This window comes from Camelus ferus, chromosome 6, assembly GCF_009834535.1.
Source record: "Camelus ferus isolate YT-003-E chromosome 6, BCGSAC_Cfer_1.0, whole genome shotgun sequence".
In the NCBI taxonomy this organism is placed as follows: domain Eukaryota; kingdom Metazoa; phylum Chordata; class Mammalia; order Artiodactyla; family Camelidae; genus Camelus; species Camelus ferus.
Window position 1 is genome coordinate 82,611,923 of NC_045701.1, and position 17,675 is coordinate 82,629,597.

Consider the following 17,675-nt stretch of genomic DNA (forward strand, 5'->3'; position numbering starts at 1 on the left):
CAAGCATCGGGTTTGTCCTGCTCTAACTTCGTGTACTGAATTTTACCCATTTTCCTTAGAAGTTATTAGAAAACGCAAAGAAACAGAAACTCCTAAGTGGAACGGGTCTCCCTGTTCAAGGTGATCTTGGTTCCCTGCATTTTAACATTCCCCACTTACACCTTGATGTCCAGGTGCTGACATGAACCGCCAGAGGCCAGGCTCCCTCGGCCCTTCATGGCATCCAAGATCCTGGCTGCCACCACCACCTCGCCAAGCACCCCTATCCTCCTCTCCCCTGCACTGCCTTTGTCTGCATGACCCCATCCGTTTTATTTCCTTCTTCCTTGGCAAGGCTGGGGTCCTGGAGGTGCAGAGATGCATTTCAATGCCAGGCCCACCTCCTCACTAACTGTGATGCTGGACAAGTTACCAATTAATCCCCAGTTTTCTCATCTGAAAAAATAAGAGAAACTAACAGGGGCTGCTCAACCGCAGAGGGCCATCCTGAGGCTTAAATGTGATGATATGGTTTGAGCTAACAGTTCCTGGTGTGAAGGAAAAGCTGCATAAACGCAGTTACTGCTTCTCATTTAGAAACCTCACCTCACCCACTGTGGGCCAGACGATGGGTCTATAAAGGGCCAGGTAGTAAATGTTTCAGCCTTTTCAGGTCCAAAGTCTGTCAGTCACGACTGCTCAGCCCTGCTGGCACAGTGCAAAAGTAGCCCTGGACTGTGTGAAGGGGTGGGTGTAGCTGAGTTCCAATAACACTTTACTTTTAAGAACTGCTGGTGGGCCAGATTTTGCCCCTGGACTGTCTGAGCTGGACAACGTGCTGGGCTCCAAGGACTCAGACTCAAGGTCAGGAAGGCACAGACTCAGTCTTTAAGGAGCTCCCACTGTGAGTGGGAAGCAGGGACATGTATCTCTACAACTCCACGTGATGAGCCTGTCTGGGGGGCACAAGCCTGAAGAGCTTGGCCCACCCACTCCTCACCAGCCCTGTGCAGTAGCGGGGAGATGGGATGGGCTGGGAGGCCTCAGAGGGCACCAGGGGACCTGGAGGGAGCTCAGTGTGGCTGGAGCAGAAGGTTCCACAGGGACCAGAGGGGGTGAGCGTCAGAGGTGGAATGTGGATATTTTCCCAAGAGCAGCGGGGAGGTGCCTGAGGAGCTCTTAGAAAGGCCGCTCTGGCAGCAGCACAGGCGGATGTGAGAGAAAGACAGAGGAGAACGGCCATTTCAGATGGCTGTGGAGGGCGTTCTAGAATAAAGATGGTATTATTCCTGTGCAGGCACTGGGATAATATGTGCAATGACAGAGAAGGCTGGCACTGTGGTGGGACTCACTCTCCAAACACCTGCCCTGGCCAGGGACGGGCAGGGAGGTGGAAAAACGGACTCTGGAGGATGGAAAGCACCTGGGGCTGGGGTGGGGGAGGGTAGAGAGAGAGGAATCAAGGCTGACCAGGCTCTGGCCCAAGTACCTGGGTGGGTGGATGGTGGCCCCGGTACAAGCAGGTCTGAGGGAGGAGGGGGACACCGACCATGAGACAGACGGAAGTCCAGAGGGTGGGAGAGACCCAGCCCAAAGATGAAGATCTGAGACTTGTCAGCCTGTGCATGTCAGCTAAAGAAGGGGGTGGAAGGCAGAGAAGACATCGTGGAGAAAGGCCAGATAACAGAGCAGAGCAAGGTGACCACCTGCTTGGGCCCAAGAAGATGAAGTGAGAGACTCAGGAAAGCCAGGTGAGTGAGGAGAGGAGGGCGGTGGTGTCCGAGGCCACAGAGAGGGCAGGCAAGGGAGGCTGGGAAGTGCCTACTGGGCTTGGCACCAGCACCACGGACCCTGATTCTTAAGCGTGGTTTCAGGTGAGTGGAGGTGGAGGCAGATCGGCTACGTGAAACAGGAGGGCCGGGGGTAGAAGGTGAGGCCATGAAGGACACAGCCGTATTCTCTCCTTTCCAACAGGCTTGGAGAGGGACCCGAGTGGCTGGTGAGGGACGGGGGAAAGTGGGAAGGGTTTGATTTTGTTTAATTAAAGATGGGAGCATCTTGGGGATCCTAAGGATTAGAGTCAAATCAACAAATGTATCTTGAGCATCACCCCCCACCCCAAGATGATGGAGATGTAGTTTCTGACTCCAGAAGCTGCATCCTGGTGAGGAAATCTGCTGGAACCCCAGAGCGCAGGTGAGTGACTCTGCCTGGGGTCAGAGGGGCCTGGGCAGAGGGTGAGTGGAGACAGGGCCCCATCTCCCAGGCCGGGATGGGCAGGGCAGACCAAACCCACAGCCCATCTCCCCTCCTGAACCTGGGCAACACCAGGGATGTCTTAAGGGTGTGACATGTGTGAGCTGATCATTAACCCAGCTCCCAAATGCCTCACCAACAAACCAGCAATCCCTGCAGGGACTGGCTCCAGGGACCCCCATCTCTGTGGAGAGGGGCTTGCTAGGATAAGTTCACTGGGGCACCAGGGTCTCGGAGATGCCCAGACCACTTCTCCTTTTACAGAAGGGACAAGACTTGCCCAACACCCAGCAGGTTGATGTGGCAGCTAGGACTGTACCCTGCTAGGTCTCCACCTCTCAGACTTCTGTTTATTTCCGAGTCAGCACAGACCAGGAAGCTATAAACCTCAGAGGAGTGGAGACAGGCCCACCTTGTCTTCACCCTGCTCAGGACGCACACGGACCTATGCCTCTATCCTCACCAATGGGAATTTCAGCCAATTAACAAAACACAGGACAGCAGGAATCTCCCAGGCAGTCTCCCCTCCCACGCCCTCTGGACAGCACCCCCGTGCCCTGATAGCAGCGAGGTGTGACAACTGTTTACAAAGGGACCTCGAGGACCACCCCATGCCCCACCCAACATGGCCCGCTGTGCCTAGGGATCCCCACACTGCGCTCCTCTCCTTGAATCTTAATCCTTATGTAAGCTGGACTGGGACCCACATAAACACCACCAGGAGTTTAAAAACAAAACATGGAAATTTGTGTTCCATGTTATTCTAACCAAAATTAACCTTGCCCTCGCCCTGAACCCTCATCCTTTATCTTTCCTCCCACTTGGCCCTGACACACTCTCCCTTTCGTGATGTGCAGCTGTTTCTCGACGGTGAGACTGGACGGGCTCTGAGGGAGGGTTGCTCCCCCTTAAACCCAGAGGAGCGCCCCTGAACGGTGGCTGTCTGTGCGTGGGAGCTAGCTCATGATCACACCCCTCTCTCTGTCCCACTGCCCATCACAGCTAACACTGTCTTGTTCCGAAGGAGACAAAAACTCATGCTTCTTCCCCGTTCTTCTCTCCAGACAGCAAGTCTTTTCATTACTGAGCGATGACTTTTTACTTAACTTATGTAGTGATGACCAAGTGCCATGTGTGTGTCAAGCAGGCCCCGCCCTCAAGGCTCCAGGTCCACATGAGGCCCTGGGCCATGCAGGGTGGATGGCAGGTCTGCAGGTGGCTCGCAAGGCCATTGTACCTACACCAGTCCTAGGAGGGACAAGGACACGTGCTCCTTCTCGCCACTGATCTCTGAGCCCTGACATCACGGGCATCTGAGAAGAGCAGGGTCATCCTCTCTCTAGTGGCCTGGACTCACTAGCCAGCCTCGGCAACAAAGCATGTGCAGACCCACGTGTGTCACGTGTGCCTGCCCCAAGGAAACATCCGCATAGATGGACGCTACAGGACTTTCTCTCGTGATTAACAATATGAATGCAAAATTTAAGGCATTAGTAGCTTCATGGTAACTTCACTAAGAAAATTACTTATCAACATGAAAATACCACTGTTACCACACAGAGGCATGATATTTGAAAACATGGAAAAGCAGTTTCCAGGTGAAACACCTCTACAAGTCAGGAAGCACCCTGAATGCAGAGAGCGAGTCATTTGTGTCTGGATCTGGTACAGGACTTGGCCAGGAATGAAAACAGACTGCAACCTCCATGGATGGTGTCGGGGTGAGACATGGGAGCCATGCTTTTGTGGTCCCCAAGTGCAGGAGGGGCTGGAGGGGCCGCTGAGGCAGCAGTTGGGGAAAATCTGTGCTTGACTGTCCCCAATTCTCTCGGCAGCATTTCCAGCCATCCATGGAAGCCCTGGGATGTGCCTGTATCCTGGAACCTGCTGTGCCGGGATTTATGCCTTTCAAGTTCAGCAGAACCAGTGGACCATCTCCAGGACAAAGCCCAGAGCTAGTCTCCCACCCCCACCCTCTCTCAGCACCCAGGGGCCTTCTCTGCAGGGGACAAGGTGAGTGCTGTGTCATTAACATTCCACTGGGAACAGACACTCCCTGAGTAGGTCTGAGGAACTAACAGGCCCTGGACCACAGCCTTCCCTGACTTGCCTCTGCAGGGCCGAGGGGCCCGAGGGCCCACCTACAGCGGGAGAGCCTTCCCCAAGCACGCCTGTCAGCAGCTAGGCAGGAGGCCCTGAGCAGGGAGGACGCAACACTGTGCTTCCCAGCCCTCTGTTCGGTCCCTTCAAAAGCCTCCTAGGCAGCAAGAATCAACACTGGGATTATTTCTTACCATCGAAAAGGCCCCTCAGTATGTGTTGGTAAACTGACCTCACCCAGCTCATTAAAACCACCTCCAAACCCCAAGATTGGCAATGGGGCAAAATTCCTAAATTCTCAGAAAAGAGTGTCCAGGAACCCGCTGCTGATGTGAGGCAGTCAGGGTGAGTGGTCAAAGCATCAGTGACCCCTGGGCCCTGGTCTCTGTTCCTGCTTCAGCCCTGACAGCCTCCCCTCCACCTACCATAACCGGGGTATCAGTGTAGGGTCCAGCACCGAGGGCTTCCTGTGGCTGTTGCTCAAACACTACTAGGTATTTTACCTCTTTCATCTTAAAAACCTCAGGAATTAGTACAATTATCTCTATTTTACAGATAGGATGCTGGTCCTGGCCAGATGTAGCCACAGAAACTGCAAGAAGTCTAAGAAAGAAGACGACAGGTGACTAGAAAGTCATCACTGCGGCATGAAGCAGGAGAAAGAAAAATCTGGAAAGAAATCAGTACCCTTCACCACCCAACCATACTCCTTCCCTTGACCACCTGACACTTCGAGAGAGGGGAGGAGCAGAGATGGAGAAGCAGAGATGGAGGCCTGAGGTGCAGAGGAAGCATCAGCTGTAGAAGTGTTACAGCTCTGCCCCCACCAAAGCCACCAAGGACAGAGCCATAGAAAGGGCTCTCTTAGAAGCGTCCTGAGAGGTGTCCTGCCAGCCCCGCCCCACCGGAAGCTCCCTGCTCACCTCCATGCGGGCCCCGCCCACCAGAAGCCCCACCTCCACGCGGGCCCCGCCCACCGGAAGCCCCCCTCCATGTGGGCCCCGCCCACCGGAAGTTCCCCGCTCACCTCCATGCGGGCCTTGTAAAAGTCCACATCGTGCAGCTTCTCCCGGCAGCGCACCAGCTCCATCTCCAGCCTCTCCACGCGGTTCGCTTTCTCCCGCAGGGAGTCCAGCTCATCGCGATAGGCGCGGGCAGACCGGGCGTCAGCTGCCAGCTGGATGTTCTGGGAGACGGGCAAAGACAGGAGCCTTGCTTAGGACACTCCTCTGGGGAGGGAGGAGAGGGCTGAGTCTTTGAAGTGCAGCGTTTCCACGCCATCTCGGTGGCCCAGGGGCTTCACGTGCAGGCCATTGCATGTGGTCCCCAAACGCTGTCCCTAAAAAACTGTCACCCTCACAGCTGTTCTCAGGACAACTGGCTCTCAGGCAGTGTTGCTTGAGTTTGAAAACAGAGGCCTTTGCTGAAAGCTCCCGGGTTGCATTCCTGAACCCCTGGGCCACAGTTACTGGCTACCGGGGAGCCCAAGCCACCCCACCCCCCTCCACACCCACACCGCTTCCTGCTCACCTCCTGCTTGACTTTCTGCAGTTCTAGCACCAGCTGATCCACCTCATGCCTGGTGTCCACAAGCTGCTCTGTCTTCTCCTCCCTGGGGGCAATTGGGAGGACGCGTGGTGAGAGGGTCTACTCGGCAAGCACCCGGAGCAGCCCACCACCAGCGAGACCCCGGCGGGGAAAGGAAGGAGGACTGGGCTCTGGGGATGATGAGGGAAACTGGCACATGGGGCTGGCAGAAATGTCCCTGAGTCAAATTCTTTTCCACTTTAAGGTCTTAAACGCCTACCCTCAAACTACATCCATTGGGTACCAGGTAGGTTTCCCTCTGAGGTTACAGAGAGGTAAGGAGACCCTGGCCACAGCTGCAACATTCCCCTGCCAGCCAGGCCGCACGGCCCACTCACTGGTGAGGAGGTGGAAGTGGGCAGCTCCTCAGATGATGGGCACAATGTCACTCCCAGCTTAGGAAATGGGGAACACGCTCACCAGATGAGGTGAGCATCCTCCCTCAAGCCAAAAACCACACCAGTGCATGGCTATTTAAGGCCCAGACAGCCTGAGTGTGGACTGTCAGGAGCCCTGAAGACCTGGTAGAACCCCTCCTTGTGCAGGCTGGGGGAGGGAGGTAATCAACCCACGTTCAGAGCAGAGCCCAGCTGACTCTGGGGCCCAAGTCAGATCTCCTGTTCACTGCTACGCAGGAGTGAACCGCACATGCTAGAAACACGTCTCTGCATAAAAGCAGAACAAACAGCCCGGGGCCGGGCAGAGGACTCACAGCTCCTGCCTGACACGGCGCAGCCTGGCCTTCGTGTCTGCCAGCTCCACGGCCAGGTGCTGCTTGTCCTCGCTGGAGAGGCTGCTGGTGGGGCTGGGGGTGGACTCGGCGCTGGAGGACTTGATGGGGCTGGGTGGGTGCTGCGCCTGGAGGTAGTCCCGCTCCTGAGTAAGGTCCACGATCAGCTGCAGGGGGCAGGCAGGGAGAGGAAAAGGAGAGGCTAGCACCATGGGCTCCTGCACCCACACCCTGCACAGTACCTGCGCCCACATTCCGTGCACAACTAAGAAAAGACAAGAAGGCAATAAAAGATGTCGGCCAGACTGAGAAACCAGGAGGGAAACAGGAGAAATGGGATGTACGTTTTTAAAAGGAGATGAAGTATTTATTTAGTGGGACAAAAAGGAGCATGTGAATGAGGAGGGTCCCTGAGCTCTAAGTTTGGATGAACTTCTACCTTCCCACAGGGGTCTCGGGAGGTGACTCCACCAGAAACCAGACAGAGAGGGCCAGGGGGCATCAGACTTGAGATGAAGAGTCAGGATGAGGAGGGCAGTCCAGGCCCGCATCCCTCCCGGACCCGTCCTGCCAAGATCACCCGCACATGCACCTCCGTGCACTCATCCCGCTCGTCGATGAGCCTCCGGAGGTGAAAGACCATGTTCCTCGACAGGGCCTCCAGCTCCTCGGGGGCCACATCCGGGAGCTCCAACCACTGCAGGTCAAACACGTTCTCCTGGTTGTGGGTCACCTGTGGGCACAGAGTCGGGTACTGCAGAGGAGGGCAGGGAGTAGCCACGGGGGTCCCTGAGAGTGCCCCTCAGTGGCCAGGTGGGGCGGGCACAGCTGACTCAGTCCCCTGACATTATCCACCCTCGCTGGCAGATTTCCTGTGGCGAGGAGAGGGCTCCTTAAGCAAGTGCAAACTCCCCTCGGCCAAGGTCTGTTAAGACAAGCCGCGCCTGCTCTTGACAGTGGTTCCAAGAGGACACTGATTCCTTTTTTAACCAGAGAGCACTCCTTGTAACACAGTATTTCCCCAAACATAACCAGTCATCAGATATTCTTACTGAGGCATCGATTTACAACATAGAGAAGGTAAATCTTAGGGACACAAGGGGTGAGGATGTATGTTATTCAACGTATGTTATTTCTTAAAATCAAAGCCAAATACGGCAAATGTTAAAAATCTTACATTGGAATACTGAGTACATAACAATCTTACACTAACTTCTGGGCGAAGTATTTCATAATCTAAAACAATTTTCAGGTAAGCCTGTAACTCATCCCCACAGGCCACCTAAGATTGCCTAGTTTCTCCCTTTCTGGCAGGTGTGAGTGGAAGCCCACAGCTACGTATACACCGGGCAGCCTCTTCAATGACTCGGCCCCTCTGAGCGTCTCAACCTGACCACACCCCCCTCCAAAGACGTGCCACAGGAGATAGAAGATCTATTCTGATTCCCCACGTTCTCAGTTGAGGGAGGTGCGCATTAGCAAAGTCGGGGCCCAGCAGGGAAATCAGAAAGAAAGCAGGGATATGCACACACAGAGGCACACCAAACAAAGTGCTTACATTTTTCAAAGCAGTAAATGGAGAGAGCGAATAGCTTAAAAAAAAAAACAAACCAATCCAAGGCCCTTCAGTTTCTCAAAAGACACCCACTTTCTTACCTCTCTCCATCTTACAAAGGAAAAGCTGGGATTTAGTCAATCTCAAGAGTTAGGAGAAATCTCACCCCCTGGTACAGGGCACCCTCAAGGCACGGAACTGGGAATGGGAGGCTGGGTTCCAGGCCTGCTCCATACCACTGCCTGGGAAAGGCCTCTGTAAAAGGGGTTCCAGGTGCAGCCACAGCCGCACACCAGGAACCCAAAGAGCTTTTCACTGAAGGCTTATGCTTCTCCTCCTGACTCTGACTCAGTGGGTCTCCTGTGGGCCTGGGCACCTGAATGTTTAAGAAGCACCCACTAATTCTGAGGCCTCGTCTCCATGGCCAGCCACTTAATTTGATAATCATGCGAGGACCCTTTTCTTGCTGTATACTTTTTTTTTTTTTTAATATCCTACTGGCTGAGCAGGAAAGAGTAAGTGGCAAAGACCTGGCTAGTCTCAAAAGGACCCAGTCCCCAGATACACTTTCAAAACAGACACACAAGGAAAATTAAAAGGCAGAATAGTTCCTAGGCTAAAAGGTCACTGACACAAATGGTTGAGAATATTTCCTACCATACTGACTGTTCCCCTGATGCCGGCTTTGCTGGACCCCCTACCCACAACAAGCCTCACCTGTCTCTTGCTTCAAATCCTGACTCAGAACTCACCACCCACAGCGCCCTGGCCGGCGGTGAAAGGAAGCCCCTCAGCCCAGTGCAGCCTGTCCCCGGCACTGGTGTGGGCAGCTCGGGCTCAGCTGCCTCCGCCAGTTACACACCTGCTCCTACGTCATCCTGCTCGTGTCTTTTCCAGGCATGTATCTCATCTGTCCATTAGACAGAAGGCTGAACCATGTCTCCTGAGATATTAAAACATAAAGCACTTCTTCTTTTGAAGAGTGGGGTGGAGTTCAGGGAACTAACTTTCAGGTGAGTGCTTGGTTTCTAGGGGAACCGTCTTCTCAGTTGCTACCGCCTCCGCCAAGGTCAAGGTCCCGATCCCAGCCAGGGGGGGCTGAGCCTCCGGAGACAGCCCTTCTGGGGCTCTTCCCAAGGGGTGGTGGCTGTTCCTCTGCCATGTCACTGACGGAAGCTGAGAATCTTCTCTACAAAGATCAACCATTTGAAGCAGGGTGACATTTGCCAGAATACATTTTCAGGGACTGTAAATCAAATTCTGAGCCTAAACCACTTGACAGCTCTTAAAAATAGTCTGAGTCCATATTAGGCAAGAAGAAGAGGCAAAAGAAGACTTGATTGAGGTGGGTTTTTTGTAATTTTTATTTAACCCCCATTTTATTTTAGCTTGCTGACAGCTACCTTTCTAAATAGAATCAATTTGTCTGTGATGTCTGAAACCTAAAATTAGCAAACTCATTAATGGGGGATGTATTCTTCAGACTTTTCACTGGTGGAGAGAGCCTGCCTCCTGGGTGCCACGGGAGCAACTGTCCACAGCTGAGCCCCACAAAGCCACACACCTACCTCCTGTATATGGGCCACGATCCCAGCTTGGGTCTCAATGTCCAGCTGTTTGATTCTTTCGATAAATTCCTCTTTCCTCTCACACTGTGGAGGGTTACAAATGTTAATGAAAGCATTTTATAACGAGGGCAACTTGGGGCCACCAGAGCCATAGGAATACAGTTTCAAAAGGAACCACCCACCCAATCCCTGGCTTTTTCTTTTATAACCAAGGATGCTCTGCCCTTCTACCAGCCCCTTATGCTCAAGTTTCTCTAGAAGTGGCTCAGACCACCTATATCTGAATCACCTGGCTAGTGGAAGGGGCGCTTATTTTTAAAAACACTGGGTGTGGGACACAGGCAAGCTCTCCAGGGGATTCTTAAACAACTGAAAATCAGGAACACCTGGTTTAGGCCAGCGGATACCAAACCTCACCTGTAACAGGCCAGGTGGTAAAAAAAAAAAAAAAAAAAAAAACTTAGACTGGGCAGGTCATCGTCTGAGCTCCGCTGCTGTACTGTGAAAGCAGCCACAGGTAATACGTAAAGGAATGAGCGCAGCCATGTTCCCATAAAACTTTATTTACAAAAATAGTTGGCAGGTCAAATCTGGCTCACGGGCAGTTGGCTGATCCTTGCTCAAGATGTTCTTATACTGGGGACAACTGGCTAAATGGCACTGGCCCCAGGGATCCCCACCTGGCCTCCTGCCTAATGGGCCCTCGTGCTAGAAATGGTTGTCACTTAAGACAGTGTTTGTCCCTTCCCTTGCAGGGACCCAGCAACCTTCCATTATCTTGGGCTGAAAGCAGTTTCACTCCTTCCTCACCTAAGGGGGTGCTTTATCCCCACCAATCCAAACACAAGAGCAGCCCTCTCTGTCCCCCCGCCAACCCCTACCTGGACAGCACAGCCCAGAACCAGCAGCAGCACCTTCTTAATCTCCTCCATACTCTTCCCTAAATCAAAAGAGCAACATATTTCATTAAGCTCAACTGTTTATAAAATTTTACCAGTGATATGCATCTGCTGGAAGGGGAAAAAAAAATCAGATAAACTAAAAAAAATCACTCTACCCACTCGTATCCACTCAAGGTGTACACACTCCACTTGTTTTCTACACATGGGTTTGTTTATTTTTTAAACCCAATGAGAATTCTGTACATAATTTTTTGTGGCCCTTTTCCATTCAAATCTGTTGTAAGAAACAATCCTTCCATAATAACTGATGAACATCAGCATCGCTTTTCAGTGTTTGTGGTAGGCAGGGTACCATGGAAGAGAACAGTCCCCACAGGAAATACTCAGTAGACTCTGAGATAAGAATGTACCCAGCCCTGTCCTTCCATCGTACAAAATCTCAAACAAATGAGGGAGAAGAGTAACGTGGGCCCCTACACTTATCACTGGCTTTACACTATCAACATTTTCACAGCTAGTCCATCTCCCTCCCGTCCTCTTCATTTCTCAGTTTCAATGTCTGGCTGGAGCATCCAAAATAAAGCAAGTCCCAGACACTACACACACATTGTTTTTGATGGTCTCAGACTTACTTTTTACAAAGGCTACAAACGAATTCAATCCATCCCTTTCCAGAGATTTGATTTTTTTGATATTTTACTGTAAATGATGCTACAGAGAACATCCTGTGAGCTAATTCTTTATGCACACCCTCACTTCCTGCTTTAGGATAAACTCATCTTTTAAGCCTCTCCTACCTCCAAACTGCCCTGCAGAACAGCTCTGCCACTTTACTCTCTCACAACCAGTACACAATGCACCCCACCTCCCCACACCCAGACCAACGCGGTCTCACTGCTCTGTCTCAGTGTTGCCAGTTAGGCCAAAAAGTCCTATTTCATCATTTTGCATTGTGTCTTTCTTTATGCTTGAGGCCAAATGCCTCTTCACCTGTTTATTAATCACTTAAATAGAGTCAGGATAAGGGGCCTAAAGACCTGGCCTGGTCACCAGGAAGCCTGTGACCCGGACAAGCTGTACTTCTTTCCAGCCTCAGGCTCCACATCTGTGAAGTGGAGGCAGCTGGCCCGGGGGATGTGCAGGGCGCCTTTCAGGTGAAAAGCTCTATGGTTTTCTGCCTTTCTCACACACCCTTTTCTATTTGGAGAAGAAGGGACATGCCAGAAGAAGCACTGTTTCCCTGGAAGACTTACCAACACCTGCTCACGTGGTGCTAAAATGGCCCACAGCATCACCAACGACCCCTGGGATGAAGAAAACCAAACTTGTGCCCCAAGAACTAGCGCTGGGGTTCATTTTGGGTCCTCGGGTGTAAGGCGTGTATGGAGTAACATGTGACCTCGTCCTAATACCTCTCGGCTAAAAGCAGCTTTTCCTGAGACGACATTATTATGGTCGAGTCTCAGGGCTGGCGTCCCCCTTCCCACTTCCCAGTCTGAAGGTGGGCAGGATGGGTGGGCGGGCAGGACACAGGGTCCTTGCAGAGCATTCATATTCCACACTCACAACAATAAGAATCAACCCACGAAGATCAAACCTTCTCTTTGCTAATAAGTGGAGAACTTCCTCAATGTCTGAAATGGAACAATTCTCAAAAGATTTTTATGGGTTTTTTTTTCACTTGAGGCCTTTTATTTGGCCTAAGAGGCTCCAATCCTTAGACATAAACACATATATCCCTGCAATGACTCACTCCTGTATTAAGGCTGGAGTGATGATCAGTCACAATTTTAGTTCTGATAGAAAGCAAATGCCCATCTGAGTATTAAAATCCTCCAATGAGTCTCACCAAAATCTCCCCGTGGCCACAGTGTTCCCGTCCAGCCCACGTGCCTGTCCTCACCTCTGTCCCTTCGCAGTCAGTCCCCAGATGACTGGCAAAGGCTCCTTGTAGGCCCTTTGGTGGACAGAACAGGGACAGACCCCTTCTAGATGCCATCAGTTCCTTTTCATAAAGTGATTCACCTTCTGTCGGTCATGTACCTGGTGCTGCAACCAGCCCAGCCGACACGGGAAGAAAGCGTTTTAGGAGCCTCAAATCAGCCCAAACAGAAGTCAGAGTTCACAGAGAACATACAGCAAAGGCCCCAGAGGACCTAATTATATCATCCTCAAGAGAACTTAAACAGCCTTGACGATGCACTCCCTCAGCCCACAGCAGGAAAAAACGGCAAGTTAAAAGCGGGAAGGAGCACCAGACAGGCCCAGTGTGAGTAGCAAGAGCCCAGGCCGGTTCTCTGATAGCAAAGAAGATACCAGAAACCCCGCACACATACCCAAGGGCTCAGAGCTGCAGTCTGAGGCTGCTCAGGGAAAGAACAAAGGGCTCTCTGCCCGCTCCGCATCCCGCAGTTACGCACAACGACGACCCTGGGTCATTCATTCATTCATTCACTCACACCCATCAGACATCAAGAAAAAACTAAGCCTGACCCAGAGCACTGCTGGAAAAGGATGGAACTTCCAGTTTTCTAAGTTTTGTAACAGAGAGGAGAGGAAAACACTTCAAAAGTAGAAAATTAATTTTAGAAAAATGTTCAGAAAAAAATTGCTTAGATTTCCTCACGATGAACAGGGCACTAGGAAATTCACCTCTACTCTCATTCACGTGAAGCAGGGCTGTGCTCACACCAAGCTACGTGAATAAGGACATTTGCTGTATTACAACAAATGTGTCCTGTGACCTTTACCTGTACACAGATTCCGAGGAAACTTAAAAAAAGAGAGAGAGAGAGAGAGAGAGAGAGAAAAGCAGAAGTTCCCTCATTTCTCGTGGGAAGCCGACGCCCAATTCCTCCCAGGATTTCAGCAGTAAGAAGAACTACTGCTATTTTCAAGAATCTACCAGATTGTGGGTTTTGAATAGTTTCAAAACACACCAGAAGACTCTCTACTGGGTCCCTGCCAGCAAGACTGGCACAGGAACACAGTTGAGCTGGCAAAGAAGAAACAAACCTACAGACAACTCCCTCCCGAGCACCGACCATGTGCTGGGTGCTCGCAGAGAACATAACCATAAGCAACAGGGCCCTCGGAGCTCAGACCTAGAAAACCAGCAATTTAAAGAAGCTGATTACATGCTACGGGAACCCAGAGGAAGAGCCTCGAGTGTGCAGTACGGATAAGGCAAGGCTTCCTAAAGGAAATGACTTTGGAGCTGAGACCCAAGGGTGAGGAGAGACTTGGGGGCTTTTCAGGGACAGGGAAGAGTGTGTGCAAAGGCCTAGACAAAAGAGAACAGCACATGGTGTGTGTCAAATTGTAAGTGCTTTGTGTTGAGTTTATTAAGTGGGTATTCAGAGTGAGAAATGGGCGGCGGGGTATGAAGCAACATGGTTTTCTGTACCTGGTGAGTCACAAGCAACCAATGGGTGGTAGGAGGGTCGAGCACATCACACATCCTTTGCATCTACCCACAACCCCAGGGGGAATCCCACAACAGCCTGAGCTAACGGCTGAGTCTACGAAAGACCTTATTTACTTACTATCTGCTTCGTAGAGTCTTGGCAAAGAGAAACTCACTACAGCCTTTCTCAGCACAAATTGACTGCATATACGCTGCTCTGAGCTACATGTAAAGCTACAGATGTTTGCCGCAATCGGCTTCCAAAACAGAAGGGAAACTATCTGATATGCACGTGTGATAAAGGTGGGTTTGGGGATGAAGTGCAGTGGGACAAATAAAGTACACCAAGCTCTAAAACGTGGAGGCTGAATCAGATCAGGGTTGGAAAATTCCCTGACTTTCTAATCTCATGTCCGTGGCAGACACGGCTAGTCAATTACGCTTTCTTACTGAGCCTGGAACAAGGCCTCAGAAACCTCCTGAACCCAGCACTGTACGTACAGCCACTGCCCATCAGTGAAAGTTGGCACATGAAACAAAACCTGTCTTCCATGCCTGGTTCATAATCTCTCAGGTCCTTTTGGTTCTATTCTTTGATTCTCTAAGATGCAGTCATTTGAATGTTCACACATTCTCTGGATATGGAAAATAAATTGTGTTGTCTACAAGTGATCACTTAGGTATAAAGGCAGAGATTTGGGCAAAGGAAGGCAAACAGCCTTTCCGAGAGGCAGCCCGTTCTGCTCCAAACTGCACACACTCTGCCTTACTGAGGGTGGATGGCACAGGGATTCACCCGCAGAGACGGGGGTCAGAGGCAAGCAGGGACCCTGACTTCTCCGTCTGGCTAACGCGGCTCCCACAACCGGAGGCCCAGGGCCCGTGAGTCACCAGCCAGGCTGCGGGTTGAACCCTCACCACCCGGAAGGACTGACCCATTCGAGTTAGCTCTGCCCTCCCCACGTGCCCTTCGCGCCTACAGGCCACGACTGCACTTTCATGTAACATGCTATCACTGGACTTAATCCTCAAAGCAATCCCCAAAGGACGGTATTATCTCCGTTTCACACACAAGAAGAGGCTCAGACAGGCTGAGCCACAGAGCCGAGATTTGGTCACCACCTGCTCTCCCCGCACTCGTCCCCCCCCCGCCCCGACACTGCCATTATTTGTGCACATGTCCCTTCAGAGCAGGGCTCTCCTGTTTAGCTTCTGATCCCAGTGCCACAGTGCAGGCGTTTCACCAGTGTCTGCTGACGGAGTGACTGACGGTAACTCTTAGCAACAAGTCCCCGGTAGATGAACAAAGAGAACAGTTTCGGTTTCCTTTCTTTTTGGGGTGGAGATATATATATATATATTTTTTTTTCTTTATTAATAACTCTACATTCTGCTCTCCTCTGACTTACATGCTGGAGTTAATGACTACTGTCCTTTCCCCGATTTCTTAAAAACTGGTCATTTTATAAGGATGGGGCTGTCTCACTGATGTGAAAGTAACATTACACTGAACATGACCCTGTTCCTCCTCAATGTATAATGACATCTCAAGACTCACCCACCCGGGCACAGCTCTGGAGGCCTTCCTGGGAGCTCTGCTTAGACTAAGAGCTGTTGTTAATTTAACAGTTACCTTGGGTTCCACGAGGAACAGCGTGGACAGTAATTCCTTGTGGATGGGCATGTGGGGACCCTCCATAACACCTGTCCCAGGCCATGGGGTAAGAGGCAGGCACCTCTACACACCACCTCACAGCCTGGAGAACAACTCCTGTGAAACCCTCACCTAGATTTCTTACACCCAGAACGCTACACGTGTGAACTCCACCAGGCAAGCCCCAATTGGTTTAACTAGTCATTCAACAAACGTTGAGCACATGTGACCTTTGCAGGCACTGAGTCGCACTTCTGTGTGAAATGGTGCAGGGGACTCCACAGTGCATCCTGACCAGTGGCCCCCGTATCGCACTGTCTCTCCATCACCCACACCAAGTCTGTCCCTACCCCCAAGTATCCCCAGCACCACCGTGTGTGGGTAACGAGAAGCCTCTGCCCAGATGACGCAAGACAGAGGCGCCCAGATGACGCAAGACAGAGGCTCCCAGGTCACGCGGAGCAACTTCAAACAGGCACGTCAAGCCCCTCAGACAGCGTTACGACCAGAAACAACTCCCATCAGCCTGCCCAGGCCACAGAGGCTGAGAGCTATTTCACTTCCCAGCACCAAACAACTGGAGATCAGAAAAGGAGCATCAACCACAAGAATTCAGCCTGCGACCCAGAGTCAGCACTGGCTGGAGGGGAGGCAGAGGCAGGAGGCGATCTGAGAAAGGGGCCCTCCCAAGCACCAGGCAGAAAACGCAAAGCCCAGATATGATCACTGAACATAAAGACCTTTGACAAATAACAGCTCGTCCCTCCTCCTCGGACGGCCAGGGCCACAGAGAGCAGTCCCGCTGGAAGCCATGGCGCGTTCTCTCCGTGTGCAGCCCATTGCTAAGAGGCGATAAACACAGTCCGGTATCCAGGCAGATCCCCAGGCTGCCCGGGACACCAGCCTTTGGCTGTGCTCTGACGCTCGCCTGCGCCTGGCGTTAACCAAGCTTTTCACGTTCCTAGAAGAGCAAAGAGCTGGCTCTCAGCTCAAGTGCCCAGCAACCCCCCGTGCTCTAGATGGCCCGGAGAACTCATTTCTGAATCCAGGAGGCAGCACAGAAGAAAAGGAGCAGGCCGCAAGCCACACCATTTAAAACAGCATTTGGGTGCCTTTCGGAACCTGCTCCCTCCTCAAGGAAATGCCTGCAAGAATAGTTTTTATTAACTTACTTCTTCCCTCTTCATTTAAAGGACCTAAGGTTTTTGCAAATAAAAAAATTTTTTTTAATATATACACACACAGAGGGTAAGAATTCAGGAGAAAAGAAAAAAAAAACAGGTTATGGTTGGGAAAAAGAACACAAGAATCGCTCATTAACCCTAGTGGCAGGCCCCTGACCCACCATCTAGGTCACTTGGCCAGCAGGACACTGGGAAGGGAAGAGAATCTCAGTGGCAAGACGATTGTTCCTAACAAACCAGACTCAGAGCCCTCCTCCCAGGTGCCGGGGATGGAGGTCGGCCAGCAAGCCCTCGGGTGCATGGACCCTCAGAGGTTCCTGTTAGTCATCAAAAGCCAGAGCCGTGCACCATGAGGGAAGTTTCCATGGGATCCAGAAAGCACTTCAAGGACGCCCTTGACAGGAGAGCAAGTAAACACTGAGAGGGTTAAATATTAAATTCCAAGGAGCTTCAGGAGCTCCATTTCCCTCCGGCCTTTGAAACATAAACTTCAGCCGTGACAGAAGACTTCCTCCCTGCCGCTCTGCACGGGCCTGCCAGCACATCTCCACTTCTCTGAGCCTGTCCCACTCAGGACGCTCTCCCTCTACTGCTCTGTCCAGAGTTCTCCGAGGCGCTGCCACACATCTCCGCCTCCAGGAAGCCTTCCTGACCTGCCCAGGCAGTACTCACTATCCACCTTGCACTCTGTGGGAAGCACGCTCACACCGCTTCTCACCCTGGAACAGACTTGTCACGGACACGGTCTTCCCCC

General features: G+C 51.8%; 1 protein-coding gene across 6 annotated transcripts in view; it reads right to left on the reverse strand.

The window, feature by feature from the left end:
- The window catches only part of CCDC88C (coiled-coil domain containing 88C), a 121,874-nt gene that overhangs the window by 48,960 nt on the left and 55,239 nt on the right, over nt 1-17,675 (reverse strand). For 3 of the 6 annotated variants that reach the window (XM_032482519.1, XM_032482524.1, XM_032482523.1), the window contains exons 5-10: nt 10,657-10,715; nt 9,776-9,859; nt 7,245-7,385; nt 6,635-6,819; nt 5,866-5,947; nt 5,363-5,521 (exon numbers count right to left, since the gene is read on the reverse strand). In XM_032482519.1, coding sequence (XP_032338410.1) covers nt 5,363-5,521; nt 5,866-5,947; nt 6,635-6,819; nt 7,245-7,385; nt 9,776-9,859; nt 10,657-10,715 — 710 coding nt within the window. Of the gene's footprint in view, nt 1-5,362; nt 5,522-5,865; nt 5,948-6,634; nt 6,820-7,244; nt 7,386-8,924; nt 9,022-9,069; nt 9,395-9,775; nt 9,860-10,656; nt 10,716-17,675 lie in introns of those variants that run through there. The other 3 variants (XM_032482521.1, XM_032482520.1, XM_032482522.1) reach the window with 3 other exon arrangements.